The 26,384-nt window shown below is 37.8% G+C and overlaps 1 protein-coding gene across 6 annotated transcripts in view; it reads right to left on the reverse strand.

Annotated features, from left to right (window-relative positions):
* Positions 1-26,384, reverse strand: part of CCDC171 (coiled-coil domain containing 171) — a 383,549-nt gene that overhangs the window by 199,179 nt on the left and 157,986 nt on the right. For all 6 annotated transcript variants that reach the window (XM_074017436.1, XM_005581679.5, XM_045373284.3 and 3 more), the window contains 2 exons: positions 20,241-20,745; positions 19,398-19,514 (listed from right to left, as the gene is read on the reverse strand). In XM_074017436.1, the coding sequence (XP_073873537.1) occupies positions 19,398-19,514; positions 20,241-20,745 (622 nt within the window). The remainder of the gene's footprint in view (positions 1-19,397; positions 19,515-20,240; positions 20,746-26,384) is intronic.

A 26,384-nucleotide genomic window follows, 5' to 3' on the forward strand; every position in this document is an offset into this window, starting at 1 on the left:
GACTCTAGCCAATAACCAATGCAATGATGTTATACTATTCCGAGCTACCATTGTTCCTCACCTTAGAACACTGTACCCTTACTACCTACACCTTCAATTACTCATAGAAGTTAGAGATAATCCTTTAAAAGGTTAAATCAGATCTTGTCATTCTTCCACTCAAAACTTTTCGATAGTATCCCATCTCATCCTGAATAAAATCTAAAGTTCTTACCATAGTTTACAAGGATCTGCATAATATGGGTGCAGGTGTTCACCCTGCCCTTGCTATCTCTCTGACATCATCTTCCACCTTTCTCCCACTATTGACTCTGGTTCTGCCACTTGGGCCTCCTTGCCATTCCTAAAAATATCAAGCACGTTCCTTTGTTAGGGTTTCCGCACCTCAATTCCCTCTGCTTAGAATGTCCTTTCCCCGACTACCACCCTTTCCCCTCAGATACTTTCATGGCTCATTTCTTCAAGCAAAACACAGGCTTACAGCCCAAGAATTCCAAGCCTTTGAATACCTACTCAAAGGAAATAAAAACATACGTCCAGCAAAAGACATGTATATGAATATTCACATCAGATTTATTCATAATACTCTAAAGCAGAAACAACTCTACTGCCCATCAATAAGTTAATGAATGAACAAACTTTGGTATATCCATAGAATGAAATATTACTCAGCAACAACAAAGAACAAACTACGGTCACAGGTAATACAGGTGAATCTCAAAAACATGCGAAGTAGATGAATCCAGATATATAAGAATACAAATTGTATGGGTAGTACGAAATTTGGCCTCACCTAAGGAGAAGTCTGGCCATTTTCCCAGCTCCTGGGAGATAACTTCTAAAACTTTGGCATTTCTGGAGTGATTAGTGTTTTTTGTATTCGTGGTGGCCCCTAGGACCACATCTGATAGTTTCTAATTATATGACTCATGCTGAGCATCTGAAAGCTTATGCTAACTCTGGATAGGGGCTGGCCATGCCTGAAAGACAAACCATATGATTAGCGGGTTGGGGCTTTGAGTCATATGGTATCACCCCAATCTTCAAGAAGAGGAAGAGAGCTACATATTGAGGTCAACAATGTGGAGCATGATCCATTCAATCATGCTTATATAATGAAGCTTCAATTAAGAACTCTGGACATCAAAGCTCCAGTGGGTTGGTCATACTCTATGCATATTATCATATATCAATATAGGGAAGGTAACACATCCTGAGGACAACAGAAGCTTCGCATTTGGAGCCATCCCAGACTTCACCCTATGTGTCTCTTCCTTTGGCTGGTTCTAATTTGTTTCCTTTTGTTATAATAAAACTGTAATCCTAAATATAAGTTTCCTGAGTTCTATGAGTTGTTCCAGAAAACTGTCCAACCTGAAGGAATCCATGTGGGACCCCAAATTTGTAGCCAGCTAGCCTGAAGTGAGGGTGGCCCTAGGGACCCCTGAATTTGTGGTGTCAGAAGTGAGGACAGTCTTTGGGAACTGTTCCCTCCACCTGTGCAGTTCAGCCACACTCCTTTGCATTGTATGACTCCATTTTTATAAGATTTATGAAATTCTTGAACAGAAAAAACTAAAGTGACAGAGAAGACACCAGTGGTTGCCTTAGACCAGGTAGGAGCAGGGGTGATTGACTCCAGAACAGGTGAAGACAATGTGCTATACATTTTCTTGTATACATTCTAGTGTATACATTTTTCACAACTAGTCAAATTTTACAGTTAAATGAGCACATGTTATTGCATGTAAATTATATCCCAATACATTTGGTTTAAAAGAAAAAGTTCTATGTCTGATATTACTGAGAATGCTGTTCATTCTATCACTTGATATCTCTTTTTATTAAGAGCTGCAGAACAGTTTCCTATCTACTCTTAGCCCAAGGAACACCTGTATTTTTCCTAAATTTTGATTTTTCTTTAATAACATAATTCACAACTGAATCCTCAGACCAAAATGTGAACACAAGTGTCTAGGCCATCATAGTTGACTTCTTCAATGTCATTCCTGGCTTGAATTTGCTTTTTCTGCTTAGGTTTTAATGAATATTATGTTGTCATATTTTATAAATATCTATAAGCTGCTATATTTTTTCTGGAAAAAGGGGTAAAAAATTTTTCTAAATATATCTGTAATATTTTAGTACAGATTTGAAGGAAAATATTTTCTTTTATTCTTTTACAAAAATCTGAAAAGATAACTATGTTGCTTTGTTAGGTAGTATCTGGATATCCAACTTAGCTTTCTTTAAAAAAAAAAAAAAAAAAAAAAAACCTTCAGGCTCTTAGAAGTTGCCCAGAAATTACCCATAAACTACAAAATGTGTTCACGCCTCATCTATGCTTCCTAAAATTATTTTGATTTTTTATATTATTTTAGATCTGCATTATAAAATATATTCTATAAAAGACGTGAAAGTAAGATTTTTGCTTAGTCATGAAAACTTCCAAGGATGAATTATCCATTTGAAAATTGCTCTTAAAAACTGATAGGCAAATAAAATTACAATTTAAAATACAAAATATCTGTTCACTGTAAAACTCTTTCAACTTTTCTGCATGCTTATAATTTTTCATAATAAAATGTTTGAAAAAATATGGGAAAATGTGAAAGTAATAATATAAGAAATCACAAAATTTTTTTAAATCTGTAAGTTAAATTATGACTCCCTAAAATAGACACTAGCAGCTGAAGCACCAGAAATGATACTCCAATTGTGCTTGTTTCAGTTCCAGATATGAGTGAAGTTATATAAATAACAAAATCCTATTCACAAAACAATTTTTTAAAATAACGAAATAATAAAACCCTCTAAGTCTCTTCTCAAACTTGACTGTGCATATTAATCACTTGAGGATCTTGTTAAAATGCACATTCTGATTAAGTAGGTCTGGAGTGGAGTCTGAGATTATGCATTTGTATCACATTCCCAGTTGACGCCAATGCTCTTGGTCCATGGACCACAGGGAGTAGCAAGATTCTTTTTATAATTTTTTAAGACTCAATAAACCCTCAGCGCTTTTAAATATATGCCAATAACTGTTTATCAATACCAGTATATTTTCTTACCATTTTGAACTTCCTTAGTATGAAACCTCAATGTTGAGTTGAACACAACCTAGGCTTAATTTGCTTGAAAGGGTCGCTATGACCTCTAGAAAGTTAACTCAAAGTACGCAATAAAAAAAGTTCTGAGTTGTACTAGCAGGGGTATATTTGGGTCATCTATCTTCTAGATAATTAAGATGTAATTACAGAGGAAATGTGTGACAAAATATGTTAACATTCTACTTATATCCATCTATTCCTGTGTTTGTTCAGAGATATTTCAAAGCAAATCAGCACATTTGTTTCTATCTTGAGAATTTTAGTCTGGACCAGTCATATCAAAAAGTCCAGCTATCTAAAGAATTCTTTAGTCCATTCCCGTAATGATTGATATCCTAACCCTTCGGTGGAAGTAACATTCTCCCCTGTTTGAGGTAAATGATCTCTTGCAGGCACACCATTTGGATACCAAGAAGAGGTAATTTATCTCAAGTGGGCAAACACTATAATGAAAGCAAGAAGGTTGCCACCTGTCCAGTATTTACAGAGGCAACATGAAAACTGGGGTCTTTGCCCACTGCCTATAAGTTCATCATCAAAGTTTAGGAAGGTAGCAGGGGCAGCCACCTTTAGCACTTTCTATGCATTGAATTCAAGCTATCATTATTGAACTTCCTATTTCATGAAAAGGTAAGAAGTAATATGCTGGTCCCATTAAGACATCAGTACACAAGAAAGAAATAAAACAATGAACATTTACAGGACATTTACAAACACTAGGCAGGTTATATTTCTTAATGTAAGGAAAAGCTAGGAACTTTTATTAGCCAAATTTTACAGATTAGAATACTGAGGCTGAAACGAGATTAAGTGATTTGCCCAATAACACACAAATAGGAAACAATGGTGCCCAGATTCAAATTTAGAGTTCAAGTTCTTAACCAATACTTTACCGTATATCCAACATGTTTTACAGTACATTTTCTTTCTTAGTTAATACTATGCATACAATTCAGAACTTACTCTAAACAGATAAAAACCTACTCTTTAAAAAGACTGAATGTTTTTTACCTTAGAACAAAGATAACATGAAAAGCCACACAGTTATTATTAAAGCTTAGTATTGGCATACATGCACCACAGTTTTCCTGGGGCTAAAAAGAAAAAGGGTCAGTGATGCTATTAATTTGTAATCCCAATATTTAAAATGGGTTTAATTTTTAGCAAGTTCTCAAAAACAAAAAACAAGAAGTACAAAAAGATAAAAACATACTTCTGCCTCATAACAAACATCTTCTTTCACTTCAGAATTTTCAGAATATTTACTAAACAGATTTCCCCAAGATTCCGTCATTTCAATTTCCTGCTTGGCTAAAATAATTAAGATACTTCTCATAATTTAACATGATTCAAAGGACAATGAGTCAATTACAAATCAAAGCTGAACTGATATTCCTGCTACCTGTCCTATGATGAAAATATCCTGTTGTGAATTGCTTAAATTATGGAATATACAAATAATTAAATATTACTCAGAACTTAAAAATCATTCTCTAAAAGAATATTAATAGAAATGGAAAAATCCTCAAAAAGTAAAACTTTTTTAAAAATGAAATTATGACACTGTATCATAAGCAAAGTACAGTATCACTTCTGTGAGTTTTCCTGTAAAAGATGTACAAGCTGAACCTAATCATGAGGAAACACCAGACAAATAAAAACTAAGGGATATTCTACAAATAACTGGCCTGCAATCTTCAAGAAAGCCAAGATCGTGGCCAAGAAAAGACTGAGGAACTCTTCCATACAGGAGACTAAAAAAACATGATTAAATGCAACACATAATTCTAAACTACATCCTTTTGCTATATAAAGAACGCCGTTGGGACAACTAGGGAAAGTTTCATGGTATCTGAAAGACAGTAATGTATCCATGTTGATTTCCTAATGTTGACAGTTGCATTCTGGTTATACAGGAGAATAACCAGAATGCAACTTTGAAATGCACACTAAAATATGCAGTCTTTGAAATGCACACTAAAACAAGAGGGAGTGGCACAGCATCATACTATCAACCAGCTCTCAAACTGTTCAGCAAAAAGAAAAGCTCTTTGTTATGTACTTGCCACTTTTCTGTAAGTCCGATGTTATATCAAATTGACTTTTAAATGATGATATAAACTTATGTACTCTATGATATTATCAACATCATTTGTAAGTCTATTAGTGGATGGATAGGAGGAAAGGAGGAAGGCGGGAGGGAGGGAGGGAGGGAGGGGAAATACATATTCAAATGTTAACAGTAACTACTCCTAATACACAGCAATGAAAAAGAATGAAATCATATCCTTTGCAGCAACATGGACACAGCTAGAGGCCGTTGTTATTAGTCTGTTTTCACACTGCTGATAAAGACACACCCGGGACTGGGCAATTTACAAAAGAAACAGGTTTATTGGGCTTACAGTTCCACATGGCTTAGGAAGCCTCACAATCATGGTGGAAGACGAAAGGCACGTCTCACATATGGCAGTGGCAGAGAGAAAATAAGACTCAAGCAAAACAGGTTTCCCCTTATCAAACCATCAAATCTTGTGAGACTTATTCACTACCACAGTAAGAGGGAAACCAACCCCATGATTCAATTATCTCCCACTGGGTCCCTCCCACAACACATGGGAATTATGGGAGTACAAATCAGAGATTTCGGTAGGGACACAGCCAAACCATATCATTCCACCCTGACTCCCTCCCAAATCTCATGTCCTCACATTTCAAAACCAATCATGCCTTCCCAACAGTCCCCCAAAGTCTTAACTCATTTCAGCATTAACTCAAAAGTCCACAGTCCAAAGTCTCATCTGAGACAAGGCAAGTCCCTTCACCTATGAGCCTGTAAAATTAAAAGCAAGTTAGTTACTTCCTAGATACAATGTGGGTACAGGCATTGGGTAAATACGGCCATTCCAAATGGGAGGAATTGGCCAAAACAAAGGGGTTACAGGCCCCATGAAAGTCCAAAATCCAGGAGGGCAGTGAAACGTTAAAGCTCCAAAATGATCTCCTTTGACTTCATGTCTCATATCCAGGTCACGCTGATGCAAGAGGTGGGTTCCCATGATCCTGGGCAGCTCCGCCCCTGTGGCTTTGCAGGGTACAGCCTCCCTCTGGCTGTTTTCAAGGGCTGGCACTGAGTGTCAGTGGCTTTTCCAAGTGAACAGTGCAAGCTGTCAGTGGATCTACCATTCTGGGGTCTGGAGGACAGTGGCCCTCTTCTCACAGCTCCACCAGGCAGGTGCCCCAGTAGCGACTCTGTGTGGGGGCTCCTCCCCCACATTTCCCTTTCTCACCACCCTAGCAGAAGTTCTCCATAAGAGCCCCACACCTGGCCGGGCGCGGTGGCTCAAGCCTGGGCGACAGAGCGAGACTCCGTCTCAAAAAAAAAAAAAAAAAAAAAAAAAGAGCCCCACACCTGCAGCAAACTTCTGCCTGGGTATCCTGGCATTTCCATACATCTTCTGAAATCTAGGCAGAGGTTCCCAAACCCTAATTCTTGACTTCTGTGCACTCGTTGGCTCAACACCACGTGGAAGTTGCCAAGGCTTGGGGCTTACACCTCTGAAGCCATGGCCCAAGCTCTACGTTGGCCCCTTTCAGCCCCACGGCTGGAGCAGCTGGGACGCAGGGAATCAAGCCCCTAGGCTGGCCACAGCATGGGGGACCCTGGGACTGGTCAACTAAACCATTTTCTCCTAAGCCTCCAGGCCTGTGATGGGAAGGGCTTCCATGAAGACCTCTGACATGACCTGGAGACATTTTCCCCATTGTCTTGGGGATTCAGCTAATCGTTACTTATGCAAATTTCTGCAACCCACTTGAATTTCTCCTCAGAAAATGGGTTTTTCTTTCTATCATATTGTCAGGCTGCACATTCTCTGAACTTTTATGCTCTGCTTCTCTTATAAAACTAAATGCGTTTAACAGTACCCAAGTCACCTCTTGAATGCTTTGCTGCTTGGAAATTTCTTCCACCAGATACCTTAAATCATCTCTCTCAAGTTCAAAGTTCCACAAATCTCTAGGGCAGGGGCAAAACACCGCCACTCTATTTGCTAAAACGTAACAAGTTTATGTTTAAGCAAGTCTTACGAGATCTGATGGCTTGATAAGGGGAAACTCATTCCGCTTCATTCTCCTTCTCTCTCTTGCTGCCACCATGTGAGACGTGCCTTTCACCTTCCACTGTAATTGTGAGGCCTCCTCAGCCATGTGGAACTATAAGTCAAATAAACCTCTTTCTTTTGTAAATTCCTTCCTTGTAAAGACAAGGACATGAGATTTGGGAGGGAGTCAGGGTGGAATGATATGGTTTGGCTGTGTCCCCACCCAAATCTCTGCTCCAATACCCTTCAAGTTCCTCATCTCCATCTGAGACCACCTCAGCCTGGACCTTATTCATATATCTATCAGGCTTTCAGGCAAAGCCATTTAGTAAGACTCTAGGAAGTTCCAAGCTTTCCCACATTTTCCTGTCTTCTTCTGAGCCCTCCAAACTGTTTCAACCTCTGCCTGTTTCCCAGTTCCAAAGTCGCTTCCACATTTTCAGGTATCTTTTCACATTTTCAGATATATTTTCAGCAACGCCCCACTCTACTGGTACCAATTTACTGTATTAGTCCATTTTCACATTGCTGATAAATACCTGAGACTGAGCAACTTACAAAAGAAAGAGGTTTATTGGACTTATAGTTCCACATGGCTAAGGAGGCCTCACAATCACAGTGGAAGGTGAAAGGCACATCTCATATGGTGGCAGCAAGAGAGAGAAGGAGAATGAAGCGGAATGGGTTTCCCCTTATCAAGCCATCAGATCTTATAAGACTTATTCACTGTCATGAGAACAGTATGTGGGAAACCACCCCCATGATTAAATTATCTCCCACCAGGTCTCTCCCACAACACGCCAGAATTATGGGAGTACAGTTCAGGATGAGATTTGGGTGGGGACATAGAGTCAAACCATTAATAGCCATTATCATAAGCAAATTAACACAGGAACAGAAAAACAAATACCACGTTTTTACTTGTAAGTGGGAGCTAAGCATTGGGTATACATGGACATAAAGATGGGAACAGACACAGGGGACTACTAGAGCAGGGAGTGAAAGAGGTGGGTAAGGGCTGAAAAACTACCTATTGGGTACTATGCTCATTACCTGGGTGATGGAATCATTCGTATCCCAAACCTCAGCATTACACAATATACCCATGTAACAAATTGGCACATGTACTCCCTGATCTAAAATAAAAGTTGAAATCATTAAAAAAGAAAAAGTAACAGTAACCATTCTTGTGTGAGCTGAGTGATAGAAAAATATTTTTTGTTTCTGTTATTTTTATTCTTTTCTATTTTTTTCAAGTTTTCTGAATTGACCGGTTTTCCTTTGTAATGGTAGGGCGGGGCAGTAGATGTGGAGGTAATAAGTGATATTTGCTTTTTAGAATGTGAATCCTCTCTATGTTAGGTTTGTTGATTAGTGGATTCATCTACAAACCATCCCTTCTCTGTTGCCACCTTCTAGCTAGCCAGCCAGGAATAACCATGTGATTCAGGTTCAGGTCAATGAAACAAGAAGAGAAGACTGCTGGGTGAGCTTCTGGGAAAGTTTTTGCCTTCCTGACATAAAGGAATATATTCAGCAGCCATATCACTTCACATCTGTAACAGCTTTCTTGAGATATAATTAAACATCATACAGTTTGCCCATTTCAAGTATACAAATCAATGTTTTTTAGTATATTGACGGAGTTGTGCAACTATAACCACAACCAATTTTAAAACATTTTTATCAACCCCAAAAGAAACTCTATATCCATTAGCAGTCACTTCCCATACTCCCTTAACCCCCACTCCAGCCCTGGGCAACCACTAATCTACTTTCTTTCTCTAGATTTGTCTACTCTAGACATTTCAAATAAATGGAATCATGCAATATGTGATCTTTTGTCACCATCCTCTTTCACTATGCATAATGTCTTCAGGGATCATTCACGTTATAGCATGTAGCAGTACTTTATTGCTTTTTGTTTTCTTTATTCCTTTTTTATTAGTTTATTACTTTATTCCTTTTTTATTCATCATTTAGATATCTATCCATTAATCAGTTGATAGACATCTGGGTTTTCTCTTCACTTTTTGACTCACGCATACTGATGCTATGACCATTTGTAAATGTATCCAATTCACAAACACTTGAATTGGTTTGTGTTTGTATGAATGTATGCTTTCATTTCTCTTTCTCTTGGATACATTCCTAGGAGTGAATTTCTGGCTCATACGATAACTCTATGCTTAACTTTTTAAGGAACTTCCAGACTCTTTTCCAAAGCATCCGTATCCTTTTCATTCCCACCAACAATGTATGAATGCCTTCACATTTTGCCCTTCCCTCTTCCTTCTTGCAAAAATGCAATCCTGATGCCTGAAAGTAGAGTAGCCAGCTTAAAACTAAGAGGCACAAACACGAACACATTAAGGATAGCAGAGAAGAAAGACCCAGTCTAGATTTCTACTTACCTCTAGACTTTCTTTTATTTGGGAGGAAAAATTCCTATTTGATTAAGGTATTTTAAATAGGGTCATCCAATAATTACAAAGAAGGCAAACCTCTTCCAAACATACAATGTCATTCTATTCAGAGAATAAACTTCTCCTTGATCTTTATATGCTAATTTATAACAGAACCATCTTTTTAAAATTTATAGCTACATATAATATTTAAATTACCTTGAAATTATAAGATAAACCAATGTATTTCCATCTGATCTTATTTTTTATAAAATGTATTATTCTGTTAATGCAATAAATATTAATAATGACCAATATATGAACTAAGCAAAGTAAGCAAACCAGTAATCAAAGACTCTTCTAAGTACTTTAAAAATGTATTCATTCAGTCTTGTAAATAACTCTGTGAGATAGGTAAAACTACTTTCCCCCATTTTATATATAAAGAAATTGACGCACACAGGATCTAAATAACTTGCCCAAGGTCACACAGCTAGTGTCAGAACCAGCATTCAAAGTCAGGCAGAATTCCTACTTAACCCTAAAGTATTGCCTCCCCTGTACAGCAGCTTAGCAATTTTAGGATAGAAGATTAATAAATAGTAGCCTGAAAATGTATAAAGGAGTATGTGTGTGTATGTGCATGTGTGCATGCGTGCTCATTTATGTTATACTCTACTCTCACAGTGAAATGAGTAATAAGGGGACAACTATTTTTTAGCACCCACTAAATGCCAGGTATTATATACAATGCTCAACAAGTATTATCTCACTAAATCCTCATAACAGCCAGGAAGAAGACAATATCTTCATTTATAGGCAAAGAATCTGAGACCCAGTAAAGTTAAATAACGTGCCCAGTTTCACACAACTGATAATTAGATAAATGATAACTAGATTTGGATACAAAATCAAATCTGCTCTGTTCAAAGCTAATGCTCTCTCTACCATACAATAAAGTTTACCTGTTTAGGTTATTCATACGCAAAATTGGAAACTCCACATGACTATATAAGCTCTTATGGTTTTATATTTATCACTCTCATTATTATCTCTTTGTAACTACTCATACGCTTTAACTTTCTGAAAATACGTTCCCATCCTTTCTGCCAAAATACCTGAAATTTCTACTACAAAAATATAACTTAAAAGGAAAACACATGATCCTGGAAAAATATTACATAAACAAACCCCTCCAGAGAGGGTCCACACTGATAATTTCATGTTAGTCCAATAATATTCCATTATCTACCTGTCTGGACCATATTCCTTCCAGTATTTCTCATGACTGTGATATATCAGTAATTCTCTCCCTTTATTAACAATCACTTACTCTTCTCAAAGTAGTGTTTCTTAGCCAACAAACATTTAAAACTTCCCCTAAAAAAAAAGTTTTCCTGAACTTGCTATTTCCTCTAGCTGTTAGAGGCACAGCCAGGTCTAATATCAAAGGCACCTCTGCTCCTAGATTTAGGCAAGCATGTAAAGACACCACCTTCTACTTGGTAAATCTTACCTATGCATGTCTTTATCAGGGTCTTAATTACTGCGTCAATATTTTAACACTGAAAGTGTTGTAAGGGGCCACTTTTGGAATGTGCTCAGAGGAAATTACTGCCTGGTTTTATAAAACTTCTGTAATTTGACCCCATGCCAATGATACATCTTTCTTCCAATATGAATAATGGAAAATATCCTTTATTAATCACTATCTATAAGCCAGGTCTGCTAGGCATGGATTTTCATTCTCATCCCTTTAATGTCTGTTCTTTCCATTCTTTGTTTATTCCCACCTCTGTATCTCTGCTTAACCATGCCCTTAGTCTGAATGCCATCTCTCCTCTCTAACCTGCCATCATTCTAAGCCTAGCTAAATCACAAGTTCCTCCCTGAAGCCTTCCCTATACTCATAAGCCCACACTGAGCAGCACCTTCTGTAGATTCTCGTAGCATTAAAAGCTGTACCTCTTCATTTCATCCTTAATTATATTCTGCTTGAAGTCGCTCATGAGTTGTCATTCTTGTTCTCTAACAATTGTGCATATTTTCTATAGTATCAGACCAATTCACACATTTTATCTCCTAGAATATATATATAACACAGTGACAAGAAAAAATACATTAAATAAATTAATAACATAAACAAGATGATAGCTTAAGAAACCAATCTACTTTTAAGCGTCATACTTACAAAGAATATTGGTAACATAAATCTCCTGTTTCTTTTCTTTATATATATATATACTTTTAAGTTCTGGGGTATATGTGCAAAATGTGCAGGTTTGTTATATAGGTATACATGAGCCGTGTTGGTTTGCTGCACCATCAATTCATCATTTACATTACGTATTTCTCCTAATGCTATCCCTCTCCCAGTCCGCACCCCCGACAGGCCCTGGTGTGTGATGTTCCCCTTCCTGTGTCCATGTGTTCTCACTGTTCAACTGCTAGTTATTAGTGAGAACATGTGCTGTTTGGTTTTCTGTCCTTGTGATAGTTTGCTCAGAATGATGGTTTCCAGCTTCATCCATGATCCTGCAAAGGACATGAACTCATCCCTTTTTGTGGCTGCATAGTATTTCATGGTGTATATGTACAACATTGTCTTTATCCAGTCTATTATTGATGGACATTAGGGTTGGTTCCAAGTCTTTGCTATTGTGAATAGTGCCACAATAAACATACGTGTGCATGTGCCTTTATAGCAGCATGACTTATGATCCTTTGGGTATATACCCAGTAATAGAATTACTTGGGTCAAATGGTATTTCTAGTTCTAGATCCTTGAGGAATCGCCACACTGTCTTCCACAATGGTTGAACTAATTTACACTCCCACCAACAGTGTCAAAGCATTTCTATTTCTCCACATCTGTCCAGCATCTGTTGTTTCCTGACTTTTTAATGATCACCATTCTAACTGCTGTGAGATGGTAACTCATTGTGGTTTTGATTTGCATTTCTCTGATGACCAGTGATGATGAGCATTTTTTCATGATTGTTGGTTGCACAAATGTCTTCTTTTGAGAAGTGTCTGTTCATATCCTTTGCCCACTTTTTGATGGGGTTGTTTTTTTCTTGTAAATTTGTTTAAGTTCTTCATAGATTCTGGATATTAAACCTTTGTCACATGGATAAATTGCAAAAATTTTCTCCCATTCAGTAGGTTGCCTGTTCACTCTCATAATAGTTTCTTCTGCTCTGCAGAAGCTCTTCAGTTTAATTAGATCCCATTTGTCTATTTTAGCTTTTGTTGCCATTGCTTTTGGTGTTTTAGTCATGAAGTCTTTGCCCATGCCAATGTCCTGAATGGTATGGCCTAGGTTTTCTTTTAGGGCTTTTAGGTCTTACATTTGTCTTTAGTCCATCTTGAGTTAATTTTTGTGTAAGGTGTAAGGAAGGGATCCGGTTTCAGCTTTCTGCATATGGCTAGCCAGTTTTCCCAGCACCATTTATTAAATACAGAATCCTTTCCCCATTGCTTGTTTTTGTCAGGCCTGTCAAAGATCAGATGGTTGTAGACGTGTGGTGTTATTTCTGAGGCCGCTGTTCTGTTCCATTGGTCTATGTATCTGTTTTGGTACCAGTACCATGCTGTTTTGATTACTGTAGTCTTGTAGTATGAAGTCAGGTAGCGTGATGCCTCCAGCTTTGTTCTTTTTCCTTAGGATCATCTTGGCTATGCGGGCTCTTGTTGGTTCCATATGAAATTTAAAGTAGTTTTTCCCAATTCAGTGAAGAAAGTCAATGGCAGCTTGATGTGGATAGCACTGAATCTATAAATTACTTTGGGCAGTATGGCCATTTTCACAATATTGATTCTTCCTACCCATGAGCATGGAATGTTTTTCCATTTGTTTGTGTCCTCTTTTACTTCCTTAAGCAATGGTTTGTAGTTCTCCTTGAAGAGGTCCTTCACATCCCTTGTCAGTTGGATTCCTAGGTATTTTATTCTCTTTCTAGCAACTGGAAGTGCATGGGAGATCACTCATGATTTGGTTCTCTGTCTGTTATTGGTGTATAGGAATGCTTGTGATTGTTGCACATTGATTTTGTATCCTGAGACTTTGCTGAAGTTGATTCTCAGCTTAAGGAGATTTTGGCTGAGACAATGGGGTTTTCTAAATATACAGTCATGTCGTCTGCAAACAGAGGCAATTTGACTTCCTCTCTTCCTAATGGAATACCCTTTCTTTTTCTTGCCTGATTGCCCTGGCCAGAACTTAAAATGCTATGTTGAATAAGAGTGGTGAGAGAGGGTATCCTTGTCTTGTGCTGCTTTTCAAAGGGAATGCTTTCAGTTTTTGCCCATTCAGTATGATATTGGCTGTGGGTTTGTCATAAATAGCTCTTATTATTATGAGACACATTCCATCGATACCTAGTTTATTGAGAGTTTTTAGCATGAAGGGCTGCTGAATTTTGTCGAAGGCCTTTTCTGCATCTATTGAGATAATCATGTGGTTTTTGTCTTTGGTTCTGTTTATGTGATGGATTTTGTTTATTAATTTGCCTATGTTGAACCAGGTTTGCATCCCAGGGATGAAGCTGACTCGATCTTGGTGGATAAGCTTTTTGATGTGCTGCTGGATTCGGTCTGCCAGTATTTTATTGAGGATTTTCACACTGATGTTCATCAGGGATATTGGTCTAAAATTCTCTTTTTTTGTTGTATCTCTGCCAGGCTTTGGTATCAGGATGATGCTGGCCTTATGAAATGAGTTAGGGAGGATTCCCTCTTTTTCTACTGATTGGAATAGTTTCAGAAGGAATGGTACCAGCTCCTCTTTGTACGTCTAGTAGAATTCAGTTGTGAATCCATCTGGTCCTGGGCTTTTTTCAGTTGGTAGGCTATTAATTATTGCCTCAATTTCAGAACCTGTTATTGATCTATTCAGAGATTCACCTTCTTCCTGGTTTAGTCTTGGGAGGGTGTATGTGTCCAGGAATTTATCCATTTGTTCTAGATTTTCTAATTTATTTTTGTAGAGGTGTTTATAGTATTATCCAATGGTAGTTTGTATTTGTGTGGGAGCAGTGGTGATATTCCCTTTATCATTTTTTTATTGCATCTATTTGATTCTTCTCTCTTTTCTTCCTTATTAGTCTTGCTAGTGGTCTATTTTGTTGATCTTTTCAAAAAACTAGCTCCTGGATTCATTAATTTTTTGAAGGGTTTTTTGTGTCTCTATCTCCTTCAGTTCTGCTCTGATCTTATTTCTTGCCTTCTGCTAGTTTTTGAATTTGTTTGCTCTTGCTTCTCTAGTTCTTTTAATTGTGATGTTAGGGCACTGATTTTGATCTTTCCTGCTTTCTCTTGTGGGTGTTTAGTGCTATAAATTTCCCTCTACTTACTTCCTTAAATGTGTCCCAGAGATTCTGGTACACTGTGTCTTTGTTCTCATTGGTTTCCAAGAACATCTTTATTTCTGCCTTCATTTTGTTATTTACCCAGTAGTCATTCAGGAGCCGGTTGTTCAGTTTCCATGTAGTTGTGCGATTTTGAGTGAGTTTCTTTTTTTTTTTTTTTTTTTTTTTTTTTTTTTTTTTTTTTGAGACGGAGTCTCGCTCTGTCGCCCAGGCTGGAGTGCAGTGGCCGGATCTCAGCTCACTGCAAGCTCCACCTCCCGGGTTTATGCCATTCTCCTGACTCAGCCTCCCGAGTAGCTGGGACTATAGGCGCCCACCACCTCGCCCGGCTAGTTTTTTGTATTTAGTAGAGATGGGGTTTCACCGTGTTAGCCAGGATGGTCTCAATCTCCTGACCTCGTGATCCGCCCGTCTCGGCCTCCCAAAGTGCTGGGATTACAGGCTTGAGCCACCGCACCCGGCTTTGAGTGAGTTTCTTAATCCTGAGTTCTAATTTGATTGCACTGTGGTCTGAGAGACAGTTTGTTGTGATTTCCGTTCTTTTACATTTGCTGAGGAGTGTTTTATTTCCAATTATGTGGTCAATTTTAGAATAAGTGCGATGTGGTGCTGAGAAGAATATATTCTGTTGATTTGAGCTAGAGAGTTCTATAGATGTCTATTAGGTCTGCTTGGTCCAGAGCTGAGTTCAAGTCCTGGATATCCTTGTTAATTTTCTGTCTCGATCTGTCTAATATTGACAGTGGAGTGTTAAAGTCTCCTATTATTATTGTGTGGGAGTCTAAGTCTCTTTGTAGGTCTCTAAGGACTTGCTTTATGAATCTGGGTGCTCCTGTATTGGGTGCATATATATTTAGGATAGTTAGCTCTTGTTGAATTGATCCCTTTACCATTATGTAATGGCCTTGTCTCTTTTGATCTTTGTTGGTTTAATGTCTGTTTTATCAGAGACTAGGATAGCAACCCCTGCCTTTTTTGATTGCCATTTGCTTGGTAGATCTTCCTCCATCCCTTTATTTTGAGCCTATCTGCGTCTTTGCATGTGAGATGGTTCTCCTGAATACAGCATACCAATGGGTCTTGACTCTTTATCCAATTTGCCAGTCTGTGTCTTTTACCTGAGGCATTTAACCCATTTACATTTAAGGTTAATATTGTTATGTGTGAATTTGATCCTGTCATTATGACGTTAACTGGTTATTTTGCCCATTAGTTGATGCATTTGCTTCATAGCGTCGATGGTCTTTACAATTTGGCATGTTTTTGCAGTGGCTGGTACCTGTTCTTCCTTTCCATGTTTAGTGCATCCTTCAGGAGCTCTTGTAAGGCAGACCTGTTGGTGACAAAATCTCTCAGCATTTGCATGTCTGTAAAGGATTTTATTTCTCCTTCATTTAAGAAGCTTAGTTTGTCTGTATACGAAATTCTGAGTTGAAAATTCTTTTCTTTAAGAATGTTGAACATTGGCCTCCCACTCTCTTCTGGCTGTAGGGTTTCTGCCAAGAGATCCACTGTTAGTCTGATGGGTTTCCCTTTGTGGGTAACCCAACCTTTCTCTCTGGCTGCCCTTAACATTTTTTCCTTTACTTCAACATTGGTGAATCTGACGACTATGTGTCTTGGGGTTGCTCTTCTCAAGGAATATCTTTGTGGTGTTCTCTGTACTTCCTGAATTTGAATGTTGGCCTGCCTTGCTAGGTTGGGGAAGTTCTCCTGGATAATATCCTGAAGAGTGTTTTCTTAGTTCGTTCCACTCTCCTCATCACTTTCAGGTACACCAATCAAACGTAGATTTGGTCTTTTCACATAGTCCCATATTTCTTGGAGACTTTGTTCATTTGTTTTACTCTTTTTTCTCTAATCTTGTCTTCTCATTTTATTTCATTAATTTGATCTTCAATCATGGATATCCTTTCTTCCGCTTGATCGAATTGGCTATTGAAGCTTGTGTATGCTTCATGAATTTCTCATGCTGTGTTTTTTAACTGCATCAGGTCATTTATGTTCTTCTCTACACTGGTTATTCTAGTTAGCACTCCTTTAACTTTTTTCAAGATTTTTAGCTTCCTTGCAATGGGTTAGAACATTCTTTAGCTCGAAGAAGTTTGTTATTACTCATCTTCTGAACCCTACATCTGTCAACTCGTCCAAGTCATTCTCCATCCAATTTTGTTCCCCTGCTGGCAAGGAGTTGTGATCTTTCGGAGGAGAAGAGGTGTTCTGGTTTTGGGAATTTTCAGCCTTTCTGCTCTGGTTTCTCCCCATCTTTGTGGTTTTCTCTACCTTTGGTCTTTGATGTTGGTGACTTATGGATGGGGTTTTGGTGTGGATGTCCTTTTTGTTGATGTTGAAGCTATTCCTTTCTGTTTGTTAATTTTCCTTCTAATGGGCACCTCAATCTCAGATATGGTGGAGTCTGCCAGACGTCCAGTCCAGACCCTGTCTGCCTGGGTATCAGCAGTGGAGGCTATAAAACAGCAAGTATTGCTGCCTTATCCTTCCTCTGGAAGCATCGTCCCAGAGGGGCACCTGCCAGATGCCAGCCAGAGTTCTCCTGTAAGAGTTGTCCGTCGGCCCCTACTGGGAGGTGTCTCCCAGTCAGGCTACGCGGTGGTCATGGACCCACTTGAGGAGGCAGTCTGCCCATTATTAGAGCTCAAATGTGCTGGGAGAACCACTGCTCTCTTCAGAGCTGTCAGGCAGGGACGTTTAAGTCTGCAGAAGCTGTGCCCACAGCTGCCCCTTCCCCCAGGGGCTTTGTCCCAGGAAAATGACGGTTTTTATCTATAAGTCCCTGACTAAGGCTGCTGCCTTTTGATCAGATATGCCATGTCCTCAGAGCTGGAATCTACAGAGGCAGTCAGTCTTGGCGAGCTGCGGTGGGCTCCGCCCAGTTCACACTTCCCAGCAGCTTTGTTTACACTGTGAGCATAAAACCACCTACTCAAGCCTCAGCAATGGTGGACGCCCCTCCTCCCACCAAGCTCCAGCATCCCAGGTCGTTCACAGACTGCTGCGCTAGCAACAAGGATTTCAAGTCAATGGATCTTAGATTGCTGGGCTCCATGGGCATGGGACCCGCCAAGCCAGGCACTGGAGAGAATCTCCTGGCCTGCCAGTTGTGAAGATTGTGGAAAAAGTGGAGTATTTGAGCGGAAGTGTACCATTCCTGCCAGTACAGTCTCTCACAGCTTCCCTTGGCTAGGAAAGGGAAATCCCCCGACCCCTTGCACTTCCCGGATGAGGTGACGCCCCACCCTGCTCCAGCTCACCCTCCGTGGGCTGTACCCACTGTCCAACCAGTCTGAATGAGATGAACAAGGTACCTCAGTTGGAAACGCAGAAATCACCCATCTTCTGCATAGATCTTGCTAGAGTTGCATACTGGAGCTGTTCCTATTTGGCCATCTTGGAAGCACTCAAATCACCTGTTTCTTAAACCAAATCTAAAACTATTTCTGAGCTCTTTCAAGAATGTCCAGTTCTGCTTTAAAGTTATAATACCAAAATTCTTAAAATATATTTAGTTCAGAATTTTATTTCAGACTCCAAACCCAGTATCTTGAGGTTCTGCCAACACATTAAATATGCATATTGCTTACCAACATCAATGGCCACAACTTAAAAATAATCTTTAAGTTTCCTACTACAAAAGTCTAGGTTTAGATATTTGAAATCACAATGTATGATCTATATTTGCACAGTGGAAATGTCTAATTAAATCCCAAATTATCATTATATCCAGGCTTACATTTCATTAAACAGGCAAACCTTAACAAGTCCATTACACAATTTTAACAACTAATGTGTCTGAAATGACCATAATTAGTCCAATTAGTTTTCATTGAACCTGTCAGACAAAATATCATGCAATCTGAATCATTTTTAAAAACTTGCATTTTAAACCTTTGTAAATCGCTGATAATAGGTGGTTCCACACCAGGTGGGAAGGAGCAGACTATCCGAATTAATTGTATCTAAAATACACTAGAAAAAGTAAAAAAAAATCACAAAAAGAGAGAGAAAAATTTTCTACTGGCTCTCACATTACTCAAGCTTATGAAATTTACAGCCACAAGCAGAAGTGAAACAAGGCCAAAACATATGAAAGAACATTGCCAGTATTACTTAATAAAAAGCTAATGATGAGCTTTCCATAGGAAAAACAGATAGAAAGAAAAAAAAAATAAGGTGGATACATTCACCAAGAAAAGTCATTTCCCCATAAAGACAAAATTTATATTAATTTACATCATTAAGTACAGAATTAATTCTCCGTGACTGAATAAAATAAAGATAAAAATAAATTTATTTTCTCCCTATACAGTTTATTAGAATTTGTGCCATAAAGAATTTCTGGACATTTGTTCTTAAATGTATTTTGCAAGGACATAAAAGAAGGAACCATACCTGTTTTACCAATGACATCTTGTAATTCAGTCATAGAACTGATTATTGCAGCAAGAAGGTCAGAACTGGTGAGCCAACTGAGCGCTTGTAAACAACGCAACTGCTCCTTTTGATGTTCTATAAAATTGAAAAAATCCAGTGTAAAATTCTATAAAACTTTATTAAAATCTATATTTAAAATTCATAGCAGTGTTCACCTATTTAAGAAACAGATCAAACCCTATTGTGAACATTGCCTACTGTGGAAAAATCTATTAAGAAATGTTAGATTAGCTCGACCTAATTTACAAATAACTGTAAATGACACCAAAAAAACAGAAAAAAGAAATTTTCTTTGGTTGTACTTACACTACTTAATAGTCTGCTTTTTAAAAATAAAAACAAGTCATTTCTTCAAAATAGTTAAGCATTCAAAAACAACTGGAAAATTTACATTTGTCTCATTTTCATACAATTCTTCAATATATTTTTAACCCATTTCATACTTATTCATAGAAACTGAAAATAAATCATACTGATAATTTGAAATAGGGCAGTTTTTGATTGACATAACTGAAAAATCACTGTATAAACTCTTTGCTTTACTGCAGAGGATTCCAATATAAAACAAGACAAAGTTCAAATTATACATATTTGTCACCTTCGCTTAAAAAAAAAAACCAGCCTAATTTATACAAAATATTCACTTATCCATACACACATATACATACATATGGAGACTATGTTATATTATTTGGCATATTACATGATTTTTTTAAAGTTTTTCCATAATAGCCAGATATAGTCACACTGTATATTTCACTTACATGCAACCTATATTTTTAAAAGCACAAATTATCTTACTTGGAAATTGATGCTTATCTTTGGGCTCTCCTGTGCACACTAACATGCCTATGCCTTCTTTGAAACTCTCCATCCAGGTAAAAAGAGAGGCACATGATTGGCCCAAAATCTTGAGTCTGTTTGCTGCCAAAATTGCAATAACAACTTTCCGAAATATACGTATCAATCCTTTGAATATTTTCTTTTTCATCTTGGCTTCCTCTTGCTTCTTTTCCTCTACAGTTGACAAAGCCTGGGCTAGAGTTCTAATTTCCAATTTGAACAACTCAAAGGTGTTGACCTGCTCCTGGAGAAAATCTCTCTGTGTAGACAAGGCGCATGATCGGCTATAGAGGGGATATAAGGCACCAGCCATCAATGCACAGGCTGCCAGCAAGGATGTCTGTTCCCTTTGAGTCTGTGATAACAGTTTTTTGAAGTGCGAATTTTCGAGAACCAACTGTTCATGTGACTTCTCAATATGGTTCAATTTTTCCATATTTTTTTCAGCAATTTCTTGAAATTTCTATGGAAGAGGAAATTTGATCATGAAACATAGAGGCATTATATTAATTTCCCTTTACGCAAAGAAAACAAACTTTTGGTGACAACCACTTCTTCCTCTTCAAAAGATACATGTGCTAAAACAGCCAAAATATAAATAAGATAGATAGGGCAACAGTGAGCCAAACAGCTTAGATCTGAATGTGCACATTGATTTTTAAATCCTCTCACATAGAAGCTTTACGTAAAGTAGAACACATAAATTTCAGAGTATTTCATGAATTTCCTATAGACTTACACATAAATACACAAATTTAGAAAAGAAAAATATGCTTTCTCTGTATAATTTCTCTTCCTCCACTCCTCACTAATTCTTCATTCCTACTTTTAAACAGAAATGACACTGCCAATAGAGGGGTTCTTAGATGTAAAAAAGACTTTACTTTTTACCAAAATAAACAACCGGTTCAATCAATGATATAATGAATAGCACGGTCTACCATTTACTGCATGAGAAGGCACTGTCTCTCATGGATACTCACTTATTTCAGTTTCTGTCTTACCTCCTCATGACAGAAAGCTGTACGCAGCACATCTCCAGTGGTGACAGGAAATACTAATTGTGACCTGGGCCTCAGCAGCCCTCTGCTCCTTTTTGCCTAATCAAGGTGCTTACAATCCAAAACTTAATTTGAAATAAAAAGAAATTTAACTGTAGGAACCACAATTAATCACTAGAAAATAAACTGGCTCTCTCTATGAAATCTTAACCTAATCAGTAAGGAATCTTGAAAGACAGAGTAAAATCAAGAAGGGCAAGGCACAATGGCTCACGCCTGTAATCCCCGTGTTTGGGAGGCTGAGGTGAGAGGGTTGCTTGAGCTCAGGAGTTTGAGACCATCCTGGGCAACATAGCAAGACCCCATCTCCACAAATAAAAATTTTAAAAAAATTAGACAGGAATGGTGGTGCACACCTATAGTTACAGCTACTCGGGAGGCTGAGGCCAGAGAATCAATTGAATCCAGGAGGTTCAGGCTGCAATGAGCCATGATCATGCCACTGCACTCCAGCCTAGATAACAGGGCAAGACTCTGTCCAAAAAAAAAATAATAATAAAATAAAATAAAAAATTAAAAAAGGAAGAATACAAAAGAAAAGAAGAAAGAAGAAAGAAGAAGAAGAAGATAACAGATCCCAATTTGCTTTACTATTCACTTATTATTCAATAAACATTTATTGGGGCCAGGCATAAGGGCTCACACCTATAATCCCAGCACTTTTGGAGGCCAAAGTGAGAGGATCGCTTGAGAGCAGGAGTTTGGGACCAACCTGGGCAACAGAGTAATATCCTGTCTCTACAAAAAAATTAAAAAATAATCAGCCAAGTGCGGTGGTATGTGTATAGTTCTTGCTACTCAAGCGGGTGAAGGTGGGAGGATCTCTTTAGTCCAGGAATTTGAGACCAGCCTAGGTGACAGTGCAAGACCCTGTCTCCACAAAAAAAAAAAAAAAAAAAAAAAAAAAAAATTGCATTGATTAGTTACTAAATTACACGTACTCGGAAATGGGACAAGTAAATCAGCTAGTGTGGTATAACGCTATGATAGAGACATTCCAGGTTGCCAGAGGAATACAAAAGGGCACTAAAACAAACTTTGGCAGCCATATTCTATCAATGGGACTATGTCCCAGAACTCCACAGAAAGACCACTAGTAAAGCAAGTGGTGTCCCACAGGGAGTGCTAAAAGGAGCAAGAAACTCTGAGAAGCAGTAGCTATGCAGACTGCTTGCAAGAGGATGTGCGACAACCCTCTTAAAGCAGGCACACTTTAAGGAAAAATAAAACTTGACACTTGACTTGTAGCTAGATTAAAGCAGGAAGACTCGCATGTGGAAAAGGAAGAGCCAGAAAATAGCATAGTATGCTCTAAGGATGGCAATAATTCAGAATACCTAAAGAACTGAGAGAAATGATGGAAATTTGGAAAGTACACAGGTAACAGAGGACTGAGTACCTAATGTGCTATACTAAGAAAGTTGACTTTATCTGGAGAGGTATGAGAAGCCATAAAATCCTGGAACTGTCCTATTGTTAGTAAAGGGATGTGAGAATTAGAAACATAATAAAGATGGCCAGGGGTAGCAGTAGAGTTGCAGCAGTTGGGAGTAGGATGAGGGGAACAAATGAAAATCACAAAGGTTAATTCCATATTCTCTTCAAAATCAATTTCATCTGTTCAATTAGAGGAAAAAAAGAAAGTTACAGAAAACCTAGAAAATATAAGAGGCAAACTAGCAATACTTGGGTAAATGAAAATAAAAGTGAACCTCAGTGTCTCAGGCAGAAGTGTTTTCAACAAAAATTACACACAAAATTACAAGAAAAATTGTGCGTTGTAGATACAGGTAGAGATAGAGACACTGTATCCTAAAGTCAGTATCTTAATAATGGAGAAAAACCTAAAGCATTCTTACCAAGTTCCGGAGCAAGGCAAGAATACCCACTATCTCCAGTAGTATTTAACATTGTATTTGGTGTGTTATTAGCCAGTGCAACTAGGCAACAAAAAGCAAGTAGAGACATAAGAACTGGCAAAGAAGAAGTAAAACTATCTCTACTTGTAGAACATGTGATCATAAATCTAGAAATACCAAAAGATCCAATGACAGAATTCAAACAAAAAAAAAGCCAGTAAGGTTAAAATATATGAAATTAACACACAAAAAAATCAACAGCTTTTTGTTCACAGCAACATTATTCACAATAGCCAAAAAGGTAGGAAAAAACAGAAATGCCTAACAGGGGATGAATGAATCAACAAAATGTGGTATATCCACACAACAGAATATTTTTCAGCCTTAAAAAGGAATGGAGAACTAATACATGGTACAACATAAATTGAAAAATTATGCTAAAAGAAAGAAACCAGACACAAAAGGCCACATTTGTATGACTCCATTTATATAAAATACACAGACTAGGAAAATTTGTAGACACAGAAAACACATTTTTGGTCACCAGGGGCTGAGGAGAAGAAGGAACAAGGAGTGACTGCTTAACAGGTTCAGCGTTTCTGTTCGGAGTGATGAAAAGTTCAGGAGCTAAATAGTGGTGATGATTGTGCAATACTATGAACATACTTAATGCCACTGAACTATATACTTTAAAAGGATCAAAATGGTAAATTATATGTCATGTATATTTTACCACAATTTAAAATATCAATATCCTTAATATATACAGATAAACAAAAAAGAAGATAATGGAAGAGAAAACTCCATTTAGAATTCCATAATAAAAAAGATAGAATAATTTAGGAATCAATTTAGCCTGAAATGTAAAAAATCTATAAGAGGAAAAGTTTTAAATACAGCTGAAAGATACAAAATAATACTTCAAACTTCAACAGCCTAACTCATCACAAAGATTCAATTATTCCTAAGTAAATTGATAAACATAGTGCAATTCCACTAAAAAACAAAGCAGTTTTTTTCTGGAGCTAGGCAAGTTGAGTTTAACCCTGAAAAAGAAGAGGAATGAGAGGGGAACAGCCCCACCACATATTGAAACACCAACAAAACCTCTAATTAAGGCTGGGCACGGTGGCTCACCCCTGTAATCCCAACACTTTGGGAGGCCAAGGCAGGTGGATCACCTGAGATCAGGAGTTTGAGACCAACCTGGCCGATATGGTGAAACCCTGTCACTACTAAAAATGCAAAAAAACCATTAGCCAGGCACGGTGGCACAGGCCTGTAATCTTCGCTACTTGGGAGGCTGAGGCAGGAGAACTGCATGAACCTGAAAAGCAGAGGTTGCAACAACCCAAGATCGCGCCACTGCACTCTAGCTTGGATGACAAAGCAAGACTCTGTCTCAACAAACAAACAAACAAACAAACAAAAAAACCTCTAATTTAAAAATCATGTTATTTGTACATTAAAAAAAAAGACCAATGGAACAGAATAAACAGCTAGAAACAGATCTAGGCACAAAAAAAACTTCAGTGATAAAGGTAGCAATTCAAAGCAGTGGGAAAAAGACAGACTAAATGGTGGTGAAATAACTAGATGGCCTTTTGGAAAAAAATATAAAAGTTGATCTACACCTGACATTTTATACAAAAGTAAATTTCAAATAGACCATAAATCTATACGTAAAAAAAAAATGAAACCACAGAAATATTAGTAGAAAATGCAGGCAAATTACTTAATCTTCGTATAAAGATAGGATTGCTAAAACTAAAAATCCAGATGCATAAAAAGAAAAGATCAATTAACAGATTAAAAAATACACATTCGAGGGCCAGGCACAGTGGCTCACACCTGTAATCCCAGCACTTTGGGAGGCTGAGGCAGGTGGATCACGAGATCAGGAGATCAAGACCATCCTGGCTAACATGGTGAAACCCTGTCTCTACTAAAAATACAAAAAATTAGCCAGGTGTGGTGGAACGTGCCTGTAATCCCAGTTACTCAGGAGGCTGAGGCAGGAGAATCACTTCAGTCTGGGAGGCGGAGGCTGCAGTGAGCCAAGATCGAGCCACTGCACTCCAGTCTGGGCAACAGAGCAAGACTTGCTATCAAAAAAATAAAAAAAATTTAAAAAAAAAAATTGGTATTATATAAATAATTTGATTTCAAAGTTTCCAGTTCACTCCTACTAGAACCCAAATCTCAGTGGATACTGTGAGGCCTATTATTTCTCTATTTTAATGGGAATAGTTTGAATATTATAGTGCTTATTCATATTGCAGGCATTGTTCTAAATGCTTTACATATATTCTTTCTAATCCTTATACTAAACTATGAGGTTGGCACAGTTTTACTGATAATAAAATTGAGGTTAAGAGAAGTTACACAATTTGCCCAAACTCCTTCAGCTAGGTTTATCTAATTCTCTTACTAACTTTTTTGTCTTTACTGAACCAAGGTTCTCCCCTCAGGTACCAACATCTCTACATGTCTTCCCCTTCTCCCACTGTCCTCAACCTGATGATCAAGGAGAGGATGATCTGTTCCCTTAGTATACAGGCATTAGCCTCACCACCACTTTTCATAATTTAACATGTTCTGTAGAACCTCCGGGTCCTTTGCCTTCCATCTCCCCTAACACTATTCGAATACTAACAATCTTCAGAGCCCATTTCAGGTTCTGTCTATTCTGTGACTCATTTTACTATCATTTTCCTTCATACTGATCTTGACCTTCTCTGAACTTAAGTTCAGAGAACTTAAGTCACTCAGGCATTTAACTTCTACACTACTTATTTATTTCATGTGTGTATATCTACTCTCCCTCAAATACAAGACTGCTAGTTCCTAGAGGTTAGGAATTATTTACTATAGTGTCTGTCACAGTGCTCTATACCCTATAGATATTTAATAAATATTGAAGGAATTAAATAACCCTTTATAAAATCATCCCTGACTCTGCTTAGCACAGTGTTTTGCCCATAATAGACACGGAATAAATGCCCAATTAATGAAAAAAGCTTTACAATGTAAAGGATTAGAAAAAAGAAAAATATAATTAAAAAAAAAAATTTCCAAATGTAATTTGGAACTTATCTACATGTCAGAATTCTGGTTTAAATTAATTCTGACTTTCCATAGGGAACTACTTTCAGAGGTATTGCATTATTTACTGTGAATTA

Source organism: Macaca fascicularis, chromosome 15 (genome assembly GCF_037993035.2).
Source record: "Macaca fascicularis isolate 582-1 chromosome 15, T2T-MFA8v1.1".
NCBI classification, from domain to species: Eukaryota; Metazoa; Chordata; class Mammalia; order Primates; family Cercopithecidae; genus Macaca; species Macaca fascicularis.